General features: G+C 42.7%; 1 protein-coding gene across 2 annotated transcripts in view; it reads right to left on the bottom strand.

Annotated features, from left to right (window-relative positions):
* Positions 1–9,273, bottom strand: part of slc38a12 (solute carrier family 38 member 12) — an 86,218-nt gene extending 76,945 nt beyond the window's left edge. For both annotated transcript variants that reach the window (XM_084925099.1, XM_084925100.1), the window contains exons 1-4: positions 9,013–9,273; positions 8,303–8,376; positions 6,106–6,227; positions 4,273–4,354 (exon numbers count right to left, since the gene is read on the bottom strand). In XM_084925099.1, coding sequence (XP_084781225.1) covers positions 4,273–4,354; positions 6,106–6,227; positions 8,303–8,347 — 249 coding nt within the window. In that variant the 5' untranslated portion in view covers positions 8,348–8,376; positions 9,013–9,273. The remainder of the gene's footprint in view (positions 1–4,272; positions 4,355–6,105; positions 6,228–8,302; positions 8,377–9,012) is intronic.
* Positions 9,274–20,987: the final 11,714 nt, after the last annotated feature.

The following is a 20,987-nucleotide window of genomic DNA, read 5'->3' as shown; positions in this document are numbered from 1 at the left end:
AGTAGGCTTTCGAGCCTATACAGCTTGGAGTAAGACAACATGCATGAAGAGGATGATGTGGACAAAATACTCATTTGCCTAATAATTCTGCACTCCCTGTATAGCACATTTAAAAGACATCAAGTGTCGGCCAAAGTGCTGAACAGAGGGATAATATAATAAAAGAATTAAAATAGAAAGAAAACATTTTAAAAATATATAGCATATAATGTACATGCAAATATGCACATAGATATACAAAACTGTACACATTCACACACAAGCACACATATGTGAACATAACGTATATACACATACAACACCATCCAATAAGATAAGAGACCAAATAGACAGAATTAAAAAAAAAAAAGATATCAAAGAGATCCGAAAGTCTTAGAAAATAAGTAGGTCTTGAGATTCGATTTAAAGACTTCCAAGGATGAAGAGAATTTTATGAAGGGGGGAAGACTATTCCAGAGTCTCGGGGCGGCAATGGAGAAAGCCCTGTCACCTCTAGGTTTGAGCTGGGAGCGTGGAACTGATAAAACCATCTGACTGGAGGAGCGCAGAGATCGAGTGGGTCGGTGCAGGCTAAGAAGATCTGAAATGTAACCTGGAGCCAAACCATGGAGAGCTTTAAAAACAAATAATAAAACCTTAAAATCGATTCTATGTTTAACTGGTAGCCAATGTAGAGATGCGAGTACCGGGGTAATACTCTCTCTCTTTCTAGTACCCGTCAGGAGCCTTGCGGCTGCATTTTGAACAAGTTGCAGGCGTGACAGGCTTGAGTGACGAATGCCTAAATAGAGAGAGTTACAATAGTCAAGACGTGACGATATGAAAGCATGGATAACAGTTTCCAGGTGACAGGATATTTTTGAGTTTAGAAATGCTCCTGAGTTGGAAAAAACTGCCACGAACAACTGAATTTATTTGCTTGTCCAGCTTGAGAGTGGAATCAAAAATGAAACCAAGATTTTTTACATGGGGATGTACATTAGCTGATAATGGGCCCAAATTGTTAGAGTTTAAATACAGTGCACAAGACAGCTGAAGGATGGAAGCAAGAGTGAAAGGAGAGGTTTACAAGACAGAAGTGCGACCGGCTGTGATGTATGGTGTGGAGATGGTGGCACTGGGAGGAAGACGGGACACCGAGCTGAAGATGTTCATGTTCATTGGACTCAGCAGGATGGACGGGATTAGAAATGAGTCCATCAGAGGGACAGCTCCGAGTCAGAGAGGCTGAGAGGGTTTGGACATGTGCAGAGGAGGAGGGATGCTGAGGATGGAGCTGCCAGGCAGGAAGAGAAGAGGAAGACCATAGAGAAGATTCATGGATGCAGTAAAGGAGAAGATGCAGAGGGTTGGTGTGACAGAGGAGGATGTGCGACCCCTGAGGGACTGAAAAACGAAGCTGATGCTAAAGTACAGTTTATATAAGCTTTCTGGAGTGTTTTTGAAGACAAAGATCTCCCTTGCTGTGTGCTCGGGTGGATGAACTTCATCAGTATTTAATTAGCGTGTTGCTTGGCACTAATTAGCAGGTGTCTGTTTGTGTCGGACATCCATATGAACTGTTAGAGCGCCACCTCTCATTCAGATACAGTAACTTTCAAAAAGAGCAGGTAATGGTGACTGACTGCTCTCTGGTTTTTGCTAAATAAACTCATTTTGAACCTGATGGGGTTTTTTTTGTGTTTTTGTTTTAAAAAGCGTATATTGTTGTTAATAGGCTTCACTCATGCAGAGGGAAATAAAGTGTTGAGCAGCTCTCCCGTTTCCATTAGATGGAGGGAAAATGCTGAGCAGTACAGCAGCCATGAATCACGGCTGAGTGTCTGAGGCTCAGTTCGAGCCGAGCTATTGTCCTCGGGCTCATAACTCCTCGACTGGAAACCCACAGGCATTAAGCAAGATGACTTCTGTACCCAGGGAGAAACAAAAAAGCAAAGGCCGAGCCATTTGGAGCACACAAGGATTTTTTTTCTAAGGCAAAGTAAAACTGATTTAAGACTCTGTTGTTTCCTCTGGTAATCAGTATCGTTCTACACCGACGGCTTCATCCAAATTGGGTTTCTTATAGACGAGTGGCAAGAGGCGCATTTCACTTCTGCTAGGATTGGGCAATAAAACAACAACAGCCCCCTAAATAAAAAAAAATACAGCTTCCCTTTTAAAAGAGAACTTTCAGGCTTTAAGCTTGAAATATTCTACAGTCAAGTGATTTTTACTGGGAGTGAAATAAAGACAGTCACCGGATCTATAAAGAAGGTCCAAATGTCCGTGCGGTGATAAACTCAAATAAAGAAGACGTCAGTCGTATTTAAAGGTTACAAACCTCTAAAGTCAGACTGTCGTTCTCATTCTTGAGTCAAATGACTGCACAGTACAGTGGACACTTTAATCTTCATATCAGAGCTATAAGATGTGGTAAAGCTGTTTTCTCTGCATTTGGCATCACAGTTACAAATTTCACCTGTGTCTGCTCGAGTAGAGCCAAATCCTCAATCTAAAGAGAAGAGCAGGGTTCCTGCATCATGTCAAAAGTCTAAATGGATGCAAATACCCAGAAAAACAGAAAACAACACAGATTTCTGTCAAGGTGACAAAGCCTGAAGCTACAGTTACACTAAAGGAAAGAGTGGTTGCAGTCGTTGCTACGACCAAAATCACTGCAACCGTAATGATCTTGCAGTCTTGTTTCTTTTAAATGGTAGCAGAACACAACAACAACACAAAGCTGGTCTGCAGCCTTTCTGTAAAAATAATGCAATAAATGTAACAGGGGGGAAAAAAAAAAATCAGTGAAAAACGCAAATCTGTTGCCATAATCATCTCTGAGGCTACGTCCACATGCACACGGGTATTTTTGAAAACGCAGATTCTTCTATGCATTCGGGATTTTCATCCGCACATAAACAGCGTTTTAGGTCAATGAAATGGAGATTTTCAAAAATTCAGTTTTGGCGTTTAGGTGTGGACGAGGAAAACAGATTCATGCAACGTCTTCTTCTTCTAAATTTGATTAGCAGACTCGCGCAACATCAAAGGCGTGTGCCGATTTTGACACCACGCTTACATGTACACACGCAGCTACTGTGCCTCCATTTAAAAAGACGGAGGCATCAGGGTGAACTTCAGACTTGGCTTCTACATTCAACACTCACAACCCAAATCCCAACGTCGGTTTTGAATAAATTAAATTTTTTTAAATTAAATTGATGCATGCTGTTTGCATTTTGCTCATTCCTAAGTTGTGAGTCTGCACAACAGCCAAAATGCTGTCTTTAGTTATTAACATCTGAAATGATGAACGCACTTGAAAAATAACACAAAATTAGCTGCCTGACCAGAAAAACAAAAACCTTTCCGCAGTACTTCAGGTTTTGTGGTGGCACAAACCCTCTTTACCCTTTTCCTCCCAGGCTTCTAGACTTCTGATTGGCCAACATTTAGTTTTTAGTGTTTACATGCGGACAGAGATATTTTTTCAAAACTGCACGTGTGGACGGGATTTAAAAAAAAACAAAAACACCCGTGCAAGTGTGGACGTAGCGTGACTGCACTCAGAGTCCAGCCAGAGCCTCGCAGAGTCGCTGTAGTACGGTGGTCACACTGAAAAATGGCACAAACGCTCGCCAACCTTGCAATTATATAAGAACAACTAGAATAAAACCAGCTGGTAGCCAGCTGAGTCCACTGAAATTGAAAGCGGTGGCTGAAGGTTTAAGGTATTTCTCAACTCAAACTCAGGCGGACAAACAGCAAAATAATTCAACGTAATCACTGAGCAACCACCAATTTTTCCTAGTCGCTAGGCAGTTCCCTCCTGATTTTACTCGATGTGACTGAGACATTACTGGCTTTACATTATGCAGACCAAATGTGCAAGGAAGCGAATGCCTCCTCTGACTGCTGTTTTGTCTCTGGTGTCTTTTACTCTCAGTGTTTACTGTAAACATTTTACAACTTTATCGCTGTTCAAGTTCTGCTGCTTCAACATGTCAGAATGAGACCTTAAGCAGACCTAAGAGCTCGAAACATCCCTGCACTGCTTTTAAACACTAACCATTACTTTCACCTTGCTGCAGGGTCGCAGCTCTGTTTGGCTAAGTGTCTTATTAAACTCCCCCAGACAGGGAGGAACATTTACTTCTTTAATATTTGGTTTGTCTGACACACATCCTCACAGCAAAGGGAGAGCAATCTGTCCAGCCCACATCTTATTAAAAAGGATATTTACATATAGAGTAAGAGCCTGCTCCTTCCGACACTTTATCATCTCACCTCTTCCTGCTCTCTCCTCTTCCAGCGCAGCTGAGCGTTGGCCGCTGCCATCGCCTCGATCACAAAAGTGGTGGTCATGTAGCTGTAGAGGAGATGATAATCGAGTTAACAGATCATATTTTTAATGACGGGGGGGGGGGAAAAAGGTCTGATCCATTATCAAATGGTGCTTTCACCAGCAGAAACCTTCATTTATTACGCCTCCGCAGGCTGGCGAAGAAAGGAAAGCACCAAGTTTCTGTGTATAACAAATGAGGGATTTGTGAAAGCTTCAGATTAGAAGAAGTTTAATGAAAAATGGGTTTATAAAAAGGTTCATATTGTTAGGAAAAGCCTACACTGGGCCTTCCCTATAAACTTTCGATATTAGCAATGACAGATTGCAGAGTTTGGATGTAACATTCTCATATTTATGCTGGTTTGAGTGTAATCCCAACTCTGAAAAACTGATCCAGTATCAGTTAAATAAAGCGATTCCCTCTAAAACATACTTTGGTGTCTCTGTGTATGAAACTGATGTCATCACCGTGATTATTTCTTTTTATTTCTCCACTTGCTCCTCTCATGTGTGTGTAGGATCACTCAGCAAAGACTTCCTGTCACTCATTTATTAATAAATCCCAATTCAGTTAAGTTATCCTGAATTATTGCATTTCTGTTATTTATTATTATTAGTTGGGTAACCTGATCCGACCTTGCATTATAAAGAATTACTTCCAGCGTATTCCTCACTTCCTAATTCCAGCTAACCGGAGGCTAGTTGGCACCAGAAGCTACACATCCAGGTCCAGTGTGCTGAACTATCAAAGCTCCCTCCTTTTTCAAATAAACTTCAGATCCCTGAGTTACTACCAACAACCACTGAAGCAATCTGTGCTCCACGCCACGACACTTTTGTTAATTAAATAGTCTTTATATATATTTCTTAAATCGATATTTTTCTACATAATAATCTGATTTTAGGGGCAGAGTTTGGCAAGAAACACTCAGAACTACAAAAGAAATGTTCATTTGAAAACTCGACATAACTGACCCTGCACATAGTGTGCCAATAAAGCCTGAATAATTTCAGCGCCTGAGCATGTCTTTAATAAACATTGCTGCAATCATTCGGCCGAGCTACTTCTCGCTGTGGGTTCACTGATAGGGACCAAAGGAAGTCCAGTGTCATGAAGTCATTTGAATGAGCACTTCTCATATTTCAGCTACAAGCTCCTCTCTCTTAAACTTAAATACCAACATGTATCTGAGATGTTTAGGCTACATCTGTAAACGGAAGAAAAATAAAACAAAAAAAACAAAAACAGGGCTGCACAATTTCACTTGATTACAATTTTGGCTTGTCTCAGTTAAATCAAGATAACTGACCTATACTGAAGGTGAGTGCTATCTTTAAATCTCCACCTGGTGATGTGCCTGCATGTGCCAATCACAGCTCCTCCCTGCACCGTGCAGTGTTATGTTTCCAGTAAACAGTCTGAACCTGTAACGCTACATTAAAAGACGATACAAACACCAGACAAGAAACAAATCGAGAGCTCGTTCCTGGAAGCAGCTCAATCCTTCAGATTCGGGGCCAGCGATGTTAACCACGAACAAATCACAACCGGCATAATCGTGCAGTCCTAATAGAACGTAACCTGGACACAATAGTGTTTTTAAAATGTGCCGTGTTATTAGTGAAAGAGGAAGTAAAAGAAGGCCTAGTGGGTGGCAAATATCAACCAAAGAAAGAAACCCACGTTTACCTGTGAATGCCAGACAGAAAAAAGGCAGAGGTGGAAGTCAATGACTATTATTATTTAACTGAGTTTGGATCAGAGCAACACTCACCTCATAAATCCTAAAAAGGTGATGAGGGCCAAGCTGACCACCCACCCAGCTTGAGCGAAGGCTTTGGGCATCGTCAGAGCTCCGGTCCCCACAATCAGGTTGAACATGTACACCAGCCCCACCTGGAGAGGAAACCACGGGAGGTAAAGACATGCACAGGTGTGCTCCTGATAAATATTAACATTTATCACCGCACAAGCTTTTCATTTCACCTCTGCTGACCCCATCTCTCCACAGACATCCAATATTTTTTACTATTGTATAATAATATTAGAAAATATTATTAGAAACTATTAATGATTTACTAAAAGCCTTTTTCCTCAAGTGCAAAACCTCAGGCACCACAGTATCAGGTGCTCCTTGGCACCTGGGCTGATACAGATCAAGCTACTTGGGTGGAAGAATGGGCCAGTGCCAAGGGAGACAGTAGGGCTTAATTGGGCAGCACTTACACTATCGGATAGCTGAGTGCTTTAACCATTCAAGGCTTTTACTTCCTGGAAAAAAAAAAAAAAAAACAAAAACAGAAAAACTTCTGACCAGCAGAGCTGACTCTTTGTGGCAAAGTCATGCTGAAGTAAGCAAAGTCAGGGTATGTACTGAGCTGTCGAACTGAGTAAAGACGCCTGACGTGACAAAAAGAAGAAAAGAGGATGTAGAAGGATCTTTTAAGCTTCCTCTTTATTTATCATTGCACTTTCACACACAAAACTTCTTTTTACAAGCAGACTTGATAAGCTATTTTCACTAAAAGTCATCTCAAGACCCTTCGTTTGTAAGAATATTAGAGAGAGAACCCGAACAATGAAATGATCCCCTGCGAGCAGCACTTGGTGACTGTGGAGAGGAAGAACTCTATTTTAACATCAAGAGACAGCCAGTAGAAGCAGGATCAGCCAAAGGGGGGAGAAAAATGTTGCATACAGTGAACATGAACAACAACTAGTAAATATAACTACAAGCCTGCAGTCTGAGAGTGAAGCTAGTACTCTCACTGTGGTATTTTCAGTCAACTGAAGACTTTTCAGAGAGCTTTTAGGAAAGCCTGATAATAAGGAAGTACAATAGTCGATCCTAAAAGTAACATGGATACATTTCTGAGGCAACTTGACACAGACGTGTCCTAACTTTATGAAGTATTTAACGTGGTTGTTCAGCTCACAGGGTTCCGGGTTTCTGAATGTCAGGGGTTCAATCTCAGGCCCTGTGACAAGGCTTTTAACCCTCTCTGCTTCAAGGAGCTTTGCTCCACTGCACTGTCGTGTTTAAGTCAGTCTGCCCCAGGGCAGCTGTGGCTACAACTGTAGCTGCCTCCACCAGTGTGTGAATGTGAGAGTGAATGAATAGTGGAATTGTAAAGTGCTTTGGGTGCCTTGAAAAGCGCTATATAAATGCAATCCATTATTATTATTATTATTATTATTAAGTGACAAAAAAAGAGAGGCACGTAGTTCAAACAAGTGCAAAGGTTGGCGATAAAGCAACAATACTGCAACTACAGCATTTTCAAAGAGGCCTGTCAGGTGGTTAAGCATGTGCCTGACCTTAAAAGGAGCTCTGACAAAGACGACAGCTGCGACTTTTTAATCGGGATTTTAACCTCAGCAGTTTCAATCTGCTATTTTTTTTAAGCTAATTCTTCTAAAATTTGAAAGAGCATTGCTTTCCAGTCTTTGGTTCCTACAGTGACACCATCACACACTCTAATGTCCTCTAATTTTCTATCCAGGTCAAGTAAATCATTCCCTGGCCGTCACATAGCTGCTGTGTTACTCTTTCTTTGAAAACACTTTTAATTAAATTAAACTATCAGCACTGATTTTGTGTTTAGGTGTCCTCACAACCAGCACCATCTCTTAGCTCCTTTAGTGACTAAATGCATCAGCTGCTTTGGGACAGAAGTGACGAGAGCACAGCCACGCTTGGAAGTCAAACAATTTCCTTCGATTCTCCTCTTTTCATTGACAGGAAAGCTGTGACTAACACACCGTCCTTTGTTTCCTTTAAACTACAAATTACAACCAAAAGCAGCACAGTGTGGCAGCCTTCATAGGTCATAATGTGCTGAACATTAAACGCCCGTTCATGTGTTCGTAACAGTGTGCTTTAGTAGGAGAGGCTGTTTTAAACCAGCAAGGGTGTGTTTTAAATATTCAAAGAGAGACTGGGAGATAACCCCTGCATGCTGGAAACTTACAAATGGAGAGTAGGGCTCTCCTGTGTCTGTAATTCCACCTGCCATGGTCGGTGACCCTGGTTCTCACCTCTCACCTGGACAGAAAGAAAAAGCAGTCAGGTAGCTTATGAAGCCTGTTGCGTTACTGCCATGACGATAACAATTATCTTTTCTTAAGTTTCAAGGGGAGTGTCATTCGAAGTGCTACATCTTTTCTTACTTGCATGGAAACAAAAACCCGGTAACTTATCGTGCAATTTAGCATTTACCTTAACATTTCCATGAAGTACAAGCACAAAATCCAACCTGGGACATTAATTAACTTTTAGGAGCTGCTCTTTAATTTGGCAGAAATATGACGCATAAATCTGAAGGTATGTGTTCAGTGTCACATGTCTTCTTCCAGCTGTCAGTGACAAAAACTGTACTGCCATATTTCCTTTGAGCCATGGCCACAAATATGACCTACTAAATGTTTTAAACGTTAAGTATGTGTATCTTCACTGGCCACTTTGCCTTCATTTAGTAGAGTTTATGTAATTTCAGTGAGCTGACATTTGCATGGCAACCGCTCATTCGGGAAGTATAACGTCAGACTAGCACATCTATCACGTTTGAATAACAGCATAAAATAATTACTAATAAAAATAGATAAATTCATCAAGTTATCCTGCAGATATCGAGGAGTCACAGAGCTGTCATTACTGGAAATGAAAGTAAACACTGCTCACCTCCCTCCTCTCTGGTTTGTGTTGCTAACTTAGCTGCTAAGCTAGCAGGATGCTCGGGATCAAATCCTCACTCGCTAGCCGAAAAAAGCTCACTTTTCCAGTTCAGCCAGCACGGACTGGTTAGCCTTTATGTGGCAGCCTGGAAGTCGGTGTAAAGCGGGAAATAAAAACACATTTCCACAAAGAAATACGTCTCTAACACAGCGCTAACTTCAGCAGTAAACTAACCGAACCGTCAGCTAGTTCGGTCAACCAGTCAAAATAAAACTACCTCTGACGCAAGCACACATTTCCGTTACTGCTTTTCAAAGTAAAGGCTTGTTTACCCTAGTTGCAAGGCAGCCCGTTGGCTGACCAAAGAAAGCTTTTATTTTGAACATTTTGCCCCATCTTGTTATCGTTAACTTGACGACCCGGCTGTAAAATCACGGTTGAAATTTGACTCCATGTTTTAGAGTTTAATATCACATATTAATTATATTTATTTTTTATGGTAACCTTTAGCTTATTCTGCCTCGCGTTTTACAAATACATTTGATAAATTTGTCTATTTGAATTAGCCACAATTTATTACCCGCCTTTTCGGACTGTCAGGGTTATCAATATGAGCGACCCTTCTAGCGGCATGTACACGTGTACATGTCATATGACATATGGCATACCTGTCTGTGCCATAATAAAGCAGAGTCCCTGGGTCTTGGGCTCACACTGAAATCCCAGTGAATGAAATCCTTCTTTTATTGGCGTTTACAATTCTGGCATCAGACAAGTGAGATTTGGTGCAAAATTACCACGGATGCCAGTATGAACCAGCGCCCTTCTATAATAATCACATTTACTGGAGATGAGTTTATAAACGTGTCGCCTGACACAGTTGTTTTTACGTTATTTCAGTCCACAAACTGAGCTAAACCGGCACTTCCCTCTCAGGCATTTAAACACACCCTCAGCTGCAGAGGTGTTAAATGAAAAACGGTTGTAATCCATCAGATCCTCCTGTGTCTTAACAATCGAGCTGTGATTCTGAGAAGTCTGTTAAACTACAGCCAGCTTTCCTTCCAGCAATATGATAGATTTTATTAATATTGTAGCTTAGGTCTTTTCCATACTGCTGACCAAAGCATTTAAAATTCACACTCATTGTACAATCGTGACTGCACACTCCCACAGAGCTTTGGAAACACACACACACACACACACACACACACACACACACACACACACACACACACACACCACACACACACTGCTGCTGCTTTAACGGCTTTCAGTGTGTTATATGTGTTTAATCTCTTGATATTTTCTAATATTGTAGTTTTAATTTGCTTTATAAAGTCAATCCGCCGCCAGTAGGCTCATCTGTGTTTCTGATTGGTCAGCTGCTCTCAGCTCCAACCATGTGAGCACTAAACTGATTAACCCTGAATCAGAATCAGAAAGGGTTTTATTGCCAAATGTTGAGCAGGTTTACAACATTAGGAAATTGCTGCGGTACTTAGTGCAAACATGCTGTCAGATAACGCTTAAATAAACATAAAAATTAAAATTAAAAGTGCTAAGTAGATATTTATATACATGAATGCAGGTGGTGATCGGTGCAAAAATGGAATGATGCAGTGAACACAGTGTAGCGTCATGTGTTAGTGGTGGGAACAGTCATATGGTTATTGTTCATGAGTCCAACAGCAGAGGGGAAGAAACTGTTCTTATGGCGGTTCTGGTCTGAATGGACCGGAGCCTCCTGCCTGAGGGGAGCAGGTCAAACAGACTGTGTCCAGGGTGAGAAGGGTCAGCTGTGATCCGAGCTGCACGCCCCAGTGTCCTGGAGGTGTACAGGTCCTGCAGAGATGGGAGTCTGCAGCCAATCACCTTCTCAGCAGAGCGCACAACACGCTGCAGTCTCTGTTTGTCCCTGATAGTGGCTGCAGCGTACCACACGGTGATGGAGGAGGTGAGGATGGACTCGATGATTGCAGTGTAGAATTGCATCATCGTCCGTGTTGGCAGGTTGAATTTCTTCAGCTGCCTCAGGAAGTACATCCTCTGCTGGGCTTTCTTAATGACGGAGGTGATGGTGGGCTCCCACTTCAGGTCCTGGGTGATGGTGGTACCCAGGAAGCGGAATGAGTCCACAGTGGTGATGAGAGTGTCAGTCAGGATGATTGCTTCCTGAAGTCCACAATAATCTCCACTGTCTTCTGGGCGTTCAGCACCAGGTTGTTCTGGCTGCACCAGGACACCAGACGTTCAACCTCCCTCCTGTAGGCAGACTCATCCCCGTCCGAGATGAGTCCAATAACGGTGGTGTCATCTGCAAACTTGATTAGCTTGACAGACTGGTGGGTGGAAGTGCAGCAGTTGGTGTACAGGGAGAAGAGCAGAGGAGAAAGAACACAGCCCTGAGGGGAGCCGGTGCTGATGGTCCGGGAGTCCGAGACGTTCTTTCCCAGCCTCACATGCTGCTTCCTGTGCGTCAGGAAGTCAGTTATCCACCGATGGGATCAGGCACATTCATCTGGGAAAGTTATCAAAAACCTGGGTTAAGTTATCAAGTTGATAACCTCTGCTTAGCCTTATTGAAATGAGAGTGACATGTGGGCGGATTCAAACCAACAAAGAGTGTTTATTTGGTTGAAAGTACAAAAAACCCATAAGCCTGAAGATGGAAGCATAAGAAAAAGATTGATGACAGAAACAAACAAAAAAAGAAACTGAGAAGAGTTTACAAGGTACTGATGACTAACTTTGATATTTGTCTGTGGTCTGTTTAAGATTCAGTTCCAGGTTTAAGTCTGAGAATTTCACATGACACTCACTGTGGTGGTGCAAACACACAGTAGCATGGCTCAGCACCTCCTCCCTTTTTCACATTGGATGCTCGTCAGACGGCGGGTGGGTGGGGCTTCTGTGCCTGAGATTACCACATCAGACATCCCTTCTCACTGACTTCATAACGAGCCGTGAGCATTTAGAGCAGTTAGAGCAGTCTGACCCCGTGGCTTTTGGCAATCAGGCATTAAGTGCAAACAACCTGACCTCATTTGAAACTTTAGCCATGGTTAATAAAATAATAAAAGCAACAAATAGCACAAAAGCCTATGAGGTCCCCATAAAAACAGATACAGTGCGAATCTGAGACTGTATGAGAATTGGGGGACCCCGGGATTACTTTGGGGTCGTCTGCAACCATATGTTAAACAACAGGAATGAGAATTGGCGCCTCCAAGTCTGAGGCCAAGGTCAGAGGATGTAGTGTCAGGGCAGCAACTCTTCCCAGACCCAGGGAGGAATTTAAGTATCAGAGAGTAGTGCCAACGCTCCTCGGTGGCTCGGGCATCTGATAAGAATGCCTCCTGTGCTCCTTTTAGGTGAAGTTTTTCAGGCATGTGCAACTGGGAGGAGATCCCGGGGCAGACGCAGCACACACTGGAGAGATTAAAAGCTGTAGAATATTTTCAGTGTATTTGATGTTGTGGTGAAGTTCTACTATCATAAAGCTCAGTCTCAGCTGCAGTGAAGAGCATTCAGTGGCCCATTATATACACAGAGTTTAGTTTGTCCATCAAATGAAAATTAAGTCACTTAACCCACGCTGAATACATAAACACCAGAAAACTTAGACTACTAAAGAAATACAAGACAAAGAACGCTCGATCGATGATCACAGCCAAACTTCTATAGCTCCCCTGCTTTTCATTGTCTTTGTCTCGTCTTCTTGTTTTCGAGCTGCTTTCAGTTCAATCAGGGTTCATGTCAGCAGCTCACAGGCACGACCAAGGTCCTCGTCCTGTGATTTCACCTGGACTTTCTCATCAGCTTCATTAGACTCTGTATAGGAAATGGAAGAAATAAATAATCAGAAGTAAAAGAGTCATATATACAAGTTCATGTGAGTTCATCTGTTCAAAGATTTTTCACCAGAACTCATTTTACCATTTAATCAGTCAGTTGTTTGGTTATTTTTAGAACTGGCAGAGTATGAATAAAATGGGAGTAAATGCAATAATTTCTCAGCGTAAACACATGTAACTCCTGCCAAGTGGAATCATGATGATAACAATACCAGAAATGTGCAAATGCACAAATGCTAAAGGAGAATTATTTCACTGAGTCTGGCAGTTTGTAATGTTTAAGGCATTTTTCACCGAGGTCTGAGTGACACTAGAAGGGCTTATACACGTGGGTTTATACGTGTGTGGTGGAGGTGTGGTCCCTGCTGCAGGGGAGGGATGGTGCAGTGAGCTCAAGGGGGCAGTAGGCAGGTGAGGCCACAGATGGTGGCGATCTGACTAATGACAGTCTCTTCTCTTATAGTGAGGCGGGAGACCAGTGCAGTGCGCGTACTGAGACCAGCTCTGAGTGGAGACTGAGTGACATTATCTGCAGAAAATACCAATAAAATCTGCAACCGTGTGCACAACCACTGTGTGTTGGGTCCATCTTTAGAATGTGTCTATAAGGACAAATTTATAATAAACATGAACGGTAGTAGCATCTATGTCTTTGTTTGTTTTAAAAAACTGTGGATTACAATGTGTCAATAAAAGGAGAAGTTTTGTTTCTTTCACTGCTGTTATCAATGTTTTTAACAGATTAACTTACTGGGGTGGACAGCACTGGATTTTCTTGATAAATGCATGGGTGGATGCATCACATGTAACTGAAAACTCAGGTAAATGTGATTAAATTCCTTCTCTACATAAAACCAGAACTGCAGTTTGATACCTCAAAGGAAAAAAGAAAAAAATCTTTATTCTTTTTGTAAATTAAGAGATTCATTAAGATAGTTATAGAAGTTTAACCCGCACAGCCTGGACGCTAAAGAGACCTACCACTTCTAAAATACCCAACAAAAACATGTCCAGCTGAACGATAGTGGCACCGGTCCAGTTCTTCACCGGTTGCATGTTCTGCAGAGCAACATTAGAGTCAGTCAGGTTTTAGTGGTCCAGCAGACTGTAGTATGAACAGTCTGAGGTCTGACTGCTGGAAAACCCTGCTGGGAAGAAGAAATCCATATGAACAGTGCAAACACCTCAAACTTCATATAATCCAACAATATCTCAGAAAGAGTTTCATAATACGGGCGATTGTGGCTCAAGAGTTGGCAGTTCGTCTTGTAATCGGAAGATTGCCGGTTCGAGCCCCGGCTGCGACAGTCTCGGTCGTTGTGTCCTCGGTCAAAACAAAATGACTGAATGTAATGTAAAGCGCTTTGGGGTCCTTAGGGACTAAGTAAAGCCCTATCCAAATACAGGCCATTTACCATTTTTACCAATATCAGAATCCATTTAATCTTACAGCTCACCAGTTAAAGAAAGACAAGCTAGAGTCTTTAGAGCAGCCATGGCAGTTTGCCTACCATAGTCTGAGTAAACTGTCTTACGCTGTGAAGCCGCTTGTATTAAACAGAATATAATAGCATCAATATATTAAGTCAAATGGCCTTTGTGCATCAGTATTGTTGGCTGGGAGCTGAAGCAAAAAGTAAACACACGAGATCTCATTATCAGACCAGGTGGGAGTGGAAAGGTTGTCAGTCAGTACAATGACCTTGAGATTGAGTACTCCTAAGCACAAACATCCTTCCAGCTGTCCAGCAAACTTCTCAACAGCATATCCAGCTCAGGCTCACAGAGGGGCGGGAGTGTGTAGCAGCTACCACAGGGTGAGAGGCAGCGTGCACCAAGAACAGGTCACATCCATGCATCCATCCATGCATCCATCCATGCATCCATCCATGCATCCATCCATGCATCCATCCATGCATCCATCCATGCATCCATCCATGCATCCATCCATGCATCCATCCATGCATCCATGCATCCATCCATCCCAGTAATGTGCCCCCTGCATTTTAAAGAAGTATCCTCAATGAATGTGGAAAGTGAAAAATGTTAGAAAAATTCTCACAATCCTCTTTAAAAATATTTCCTTTCTAAGATTGTGCTACCACAAAAGATTTAAACCTAAATACACAAGACTTCCACCTTTAATTCAGGTGGTTAAACAAACATTAGGTGAATTTCTAGGAATTGCAGCTATGTGTAGACACAGCCTCCTTTTGTTCAAATGTGATTTCATTTCATGGACAGGTGTGTGTGATTTCATTCAGCCCACACGCTGTGTAAACAGTTCTTTCACAGCTATCTGAAAAGTGAAAAAGACACTGGAGCTCAGTTTACATCACTTCAGCTATAACATTTCAAACTAGCTGTGCATCGCAGTAGAGCCAGTATTAACTGATGAACAAACTGTGCTTTGATATTTTTATCTGAGCCCAGTTCAGCCTTCACATCAAGCAGATAATGACAACACACCTGAAATTCTCCTCTTCACAGGAGGAGAAGGCAGCAGCCCAATAATCCCTCCCACTGACCACCGAAATAGCAGGGCCATTTTATTTAGCTGTACATTAACTGTAGTATATTTAATAAAGTCATGTAAGATTTTATGTTCAAACTAGTCTGCCTCTTTAAGTCTCAGGGGGGCTGTGCTGCTCTGCTGGCCCACCTGTGGGCAGTTTCTCCTGCCTGGGCTGTCTGCTTCGAGCCATCGAACTCTTTGTATTTAGAGGCTGGATGCTGCTGCTCTTCACTGCCAGATAAATCAGGTCCTCTTTGTTACCTGCTAGTCTTTGTGCTCTTTGTTCTCTGCCCCAGTTTGTCTGTCTTCTTCACAGTGGCCTGTTTATAGCCCTCCTTGTAAACCTGTTTTGTTTTTGTTTTTTTAGTTACCACCAGTCATGGTCAGTAATTCCCAGTAGCTGTAAAGAGAAGGACTTGCCTGCCCATTCTCCACTTCTGTTTTGGGCCTAAACCTGCCTAATTTGCCCCTCAAAAGCCCTGAAACTGACCAATAAAAAAACGTCCACAAGAAAAACCTGGAACTCATAAAATAGTCCAAAACAAAAGTCCATGAAAGGCACTGGAGCAGAGGACACAGTCTATAAACATTTCAGGAGGTCGACCCAGAGGACGGCCGCACAGGAGACTATAATGTTCAGGAGTCCGACCGCGGAGCCAGTGGTGGTGACGAAGCAGTTCAGGAGGCCGACCGCGGAGCCAGTGGTGGTGACGAAGCAGTTCAGGAGGCCGACCGCGGAGAAGACGGTGGCGATTGAACAGGTCCAAAGGCTGTCTTTTCTGGTGAAGATGTCCAGTCAGCGTCCTGGAAGGTGGCCGCCAACGCCAAACCAGATGTGGACGAAGTTAAGGAGGCTGAGCCGAACATGGACGAGGCAGGACCGGGCGACGGCAGGACCAGGCGATGGCAGGGAAGCCATGGGTGGTGGAGCAGGAGGTGGCTGGACAGGCTCTCCAGAACCCCCAGCTGACGTGGCATGAGGCTGGAGCAGTTCTCCTGAGCCCCCAGTGGACGAGGAAGGTTGCTGTAGGGGTTCTCCTGGGCCTCCAGCAGGAACAGACGGCGGCGTGAGAGGAGCAGAGTGCTGAGCTGGTGACTGAGCAGATAGCTGAACTAGAGACTGAACTGGTAACTGAACCGAAGACTGAGCTAATGACAAAACAGACGGCTGAGGTGGTAACAGAGCAGCCAAAAAAGCAAGAGACTGAGCCAAAGACTTTAGTAAAGGTTGTAGTGGTGGTTGTTGTAATGAAAGCTGGTCTCCTGAGCCTCCAGAACATGGGAAAAGCTGCTGGATGGGCTTAACTGAGCTGCCAGCAGAAACAGAAATGGGTGCAGGCTCTTGCTGGACACTAGCCACTCCCACGCGAGGAGTAGGAAAGGCTGCGGAGACCGACTGTGCAAGGCAGGCCTCAACCTGGGAGCCGGAACAGGGATCCGCTGGACCTCTGCCTCCTTCACCCGAGGAACTGGTACAGGTGTAAAGGAAGCCCTAGCCGCCTTGGGCGCAGGGACAGATGGTGCAGAGCGGAGCTCAAGAGTATTTTCACTAACAGTCTCTGTATAAGCTGGTGAGCAGGACAGTCCAGGGGTGAAGCCACACCCAAAACAGTCTCTTGAGGTGCAGCTTGAACTGTGTTAACTTGGTTTTACTCTAAAACATGGTGAATGTGTTTGAACATGGCTGGCTGTGGAACACAAAATTCAACTTGATTCATTAGCTCAGTGGCATCAAGTTCAAGTTTTTTATCCAGTTTAACTATGGCAGGTGGCGTTCTGTTGTCATTAGTATTTACCAACTGAGGCGAAGAAAAAGTCACAGACTAAGAAATTGGTGGAGAAACATAGGGTGTCTCAGACGCAACAGCAGGTTCACAAGTGTCTGTCGGAGCTGGCTGGAAAACTAAACAGATCATAGAAAGAGCGTGATTTACAATCTTTTACAATTACAATAACTCACTTAGCTCAGCAACAGGTTGTCCATAGTCACAATGCTCGGACTGAGTGAGCGAAAAACAGTCACCATCACTCACCGACAGGGCTTGCTCAGTAGGGATGGGTACCGGTATCCGTTCTGACATAAACGGTAGTAACCAGACCAAAAAGCAGCGCACATTTCGGTGCTTTTTTTTCCCCTGAGATGTGATACACTTTGGATTCTAGCCAATCATTTCACGTTTCCAAGGATAGTAGGCGGGCCCAGGTACATACGTTCTTTTAGAGCAGAGCTACAGATTAAAAACGCCCAAGGCGAAGCGGTCAAAAGTCTGTCTGTACTTCACAGCAAAAGATGCAAACTCAGCAGCCTGCAACAAGTGCTTTAAGGTGATACTGTGATACTGTCAAAGGTGACACCTCAAATCCGATGAAACACCTGGCGACGCATAGCGTTTTTTTAAAAGCAGAGAAATGCACCGTATTTGATAGTTTAATGCGAGACCTCACACATCTACTGCGGGTGTGGTGCCTGTTATCGGACCCGGAGTTAGCAACATCCCCCAAAACCCGAAGAGGAGAGTCCTGGCCCCTAGCCCTGCCAGTGTAGCAGAAATGATGACGGATGATGATGACAGCAGCAGCCGTTCTTCTCTGGGTCAGTAGCTTAATGTTGTTCGTGTGTAATTTACGTTGAGGAGGCTAACCACGTTATTACATTAATGCACGTAAGGTGAACTAGCAAACACCGTCGTAGTTACATGCGGCTGTCTTCTTCTTTGATAGAGTGATTGCCATACATGGCCTGTAGCTGCAGAAAAAGCTAACATTGTTATCTTTTTACAAAAAACAAAACAAAACAGCTAAACATGAGAGGTTTTAGGACAAAGTTTGTATTTTCCATTGTTTAAGCACCGGTTCCAACCAAAGGAGATATGTTGTATCAACAGAAACGGCTAACTTGGTTAACATTTTGCAGAAAAAAAGAGACTGCTAAAAATAAAAACATAAGAAATTTTTGGACAAAGTTTGTGTTCTCCATTCTTTAAGCACCGGTTCGAGCACCGTTTACGCACCTGCACCGTTTCAAAAGTACCAGTTTGGCACCGGTATCGGATAAAACCTAAACGATACCCATCCCTATTGCTCAGCAGCTCTGGGGTGACAGCGACGTGAGCGCCGCTTTCTCTGGGGCGTGGGAGAAGGCACGCTGGGCCGCGAATCCTTCAGCAGACTGAAGCTGCTGCTCTGGATGGACGTGCACAGTAGAAACAAGGAAGTCCTGGATTAAAGGGTGGAGCGTGCCAAATAACCAGGGGAGTCCAGAGATCATCCATTGTAAGCGGAGAGCTAGCTCCTCCTGGTAGCGCAAACCACTCCTGGCAAAGAAATTCTACCGTGTAAATCATGTCCTCACGGAGCTCAGCAGAGGGGTTGTGAGTTGCTGGGTCCATTGTCTGGTTGCGTCCTTCTGTCACAAAACGGCTGTGTGCAGGCAAGAGAAGGACCCAAACGCAAAACTCACCGAGACAAACGTGAACTCAAAAACACTGCTTTATTGCAGGGAGGAAAGGGAAGCAAAGAACAAAACTAAACTGGGAAAACTAATAATAAATCACATATGAAAACAGATGGAGAGTCACACAGCTCTGAGGGAGGACACGACACTGAACACAGGAAGACTGAGGACTTAAATACACACATGAGGTGATCAGAAGTGGCAACACATGCAGGAACAGCTGAAACAAATGAACATAACAAAGTCACAGGGGAAGTTTAAAACGAAACACAATGAACACAGGAACACAGGACCTCTTTCAAAATAAAACAGGAAACATAATAAGACACAGACATGACAACATGAACTTGATGACAAAAGACATGCAGACATGAAACACAAAGGAGAAGGTAGACTTAACACAGGGATAGAAAACACAAGGGGAATCTAATAAACAAATGAACTTAGATAACTTAATGAACTTAAACCATAAACATCAAAATAAACTAAAACTCAAAACACTGGGTCAAAAGACCCAGGATCGTGACATAAACTGGAAATAAATCACCAACTCTACCAAATAGTCGAACAGGGATAAAAAACAAAATCTTCATTTTTTCCAAGTTATTTTCTATACCTAATTTTGGGTATCGATATGATGGGATATAGTGTCAAGTATTTAACCTTCTTAGAAATAATTTTATATAGTTGGAAAACCTGTTTTTATTTTGCCTTAATGGTGCCACATTTGTGAGGAAAATGCATTTGTAGGTTGAGCATCTGAGTTGCGCTCATGAAAACATGAAGTATGATTATAACAAAGAAATAATCAACCAAACACAAAAACTTTTTATGCTAAGGTTATTTGCTTTCCACTGGAGAAAACTTCAAAAAGCCCATTTCAAGGCTCATATCTCCATGTGAGAAGGTGGCTCTGGAAACCTGCTATGATATGAAACGTCTCCTTTTTATCTACATTTGATACCAGGCTCATCCTCTTGCCGTGGCTCCTTCTGTGTGAAAATAATTTTCCAATATAGTCATGTTTTTATAACTAAGCAAACATTAAAATTTAGATTTCTTTTACTCAAGCATTTAAAATACAATAATAATGCATTTAAATATCATAATAATAACACTCTGGTTAATAACAGCTTCCTTCCAAAATGTTGCAGTTCAGTCAGTGGAAAGGTTTAGGCTGTAAATATCCTCGTACTGCTGCTGGAATGTGAATTTCAGCGCTTTCCTTCATGTCACACAAACATTCTGCTTGACTAAGAAGAGCTTTCGGGCACTTTCAAGCAAACTTAACAAAATTAAAAAGTAATACGGCTTGGGAACGTTGACTTTTAATGAAGAAGCTTTATTTAAAATTTGCAGAAGTTAACAACAACAGTTATAAATGCAAATCAATAATCAATCAATAGTTAAATCAGTCTGTCTCTAAATAATCTATTCTTGATTCTGTGAGATCTCATTAAGAAGAATCATTAAGCGCTGTCCTCCTGCACTGGCGTCCCAGCCGGGCTAGTTTCCATCTGAGCTGTGCTTTTATTGTATTTCTATTAATGACTTTCATGCACTAGAGACAAAGTAGCTTTAGCTTTCGCCGCGTCTTTACTGGAAACGATGTTTTGATTACCAATTACATGGAGTGGGGTGACTGATGACGTGATGAGACCCATGACACATGTGAGTTTTATAGTGACTGAGATAAAATCCCCTAAATGGGCGTCACTTGGATCGATGTGTGTAAACTACACTTATTACATTAGATATAAAAAACCAAAACCTTACTAAAACCTACAATCATATAGTACAGGGTGGGCCATTTATATGGATACACCGTAATAACATGGGAATGGTTGGTGATATTAAAGTCCTGTTTGTGGCACATTAGTATATGTGAGGGGACAAACTCCTCAAGATGGGTGGTGACCATGGTGGCCATTTAGAAGTCGGCCATCTTGGATACAACTTTTGTTTTTTCAATAGGAAGAGGGTCATGTGACACATCAAACTTATTGGTAATGTCACAAGAAAAACAATGGTGTGCTTGGTTTCAACGTAACTTTATTTTTTCATGAGTTATTTACAAGTTTCTCTTTGTTCACAGCCATTGACATGTCGAAGAGGTTAACACGTGAGGAGTGGATTGAAATAGTTTTGAAAACTG

The sequence above is a fragment of the Perissodus microlepis genome, chromosome 4 (assembly GCF_051167445.1).
Source record: "Perissodus microlepis isolate ML-2025 ecotype Zambia chromosome 4, ASM5116744v1, whole genome shotgun sequence".
NCBI lineage: Eukaryota > Metazoa > Chordata > Actinopteri > Cichliformes > Cichlidae > Perissodus > Perissodus microlepis.
Note: the sequence above shows the minus strand (reverse complement) of the source record. Positions and strands in the feature narration are given on the sequence as shown.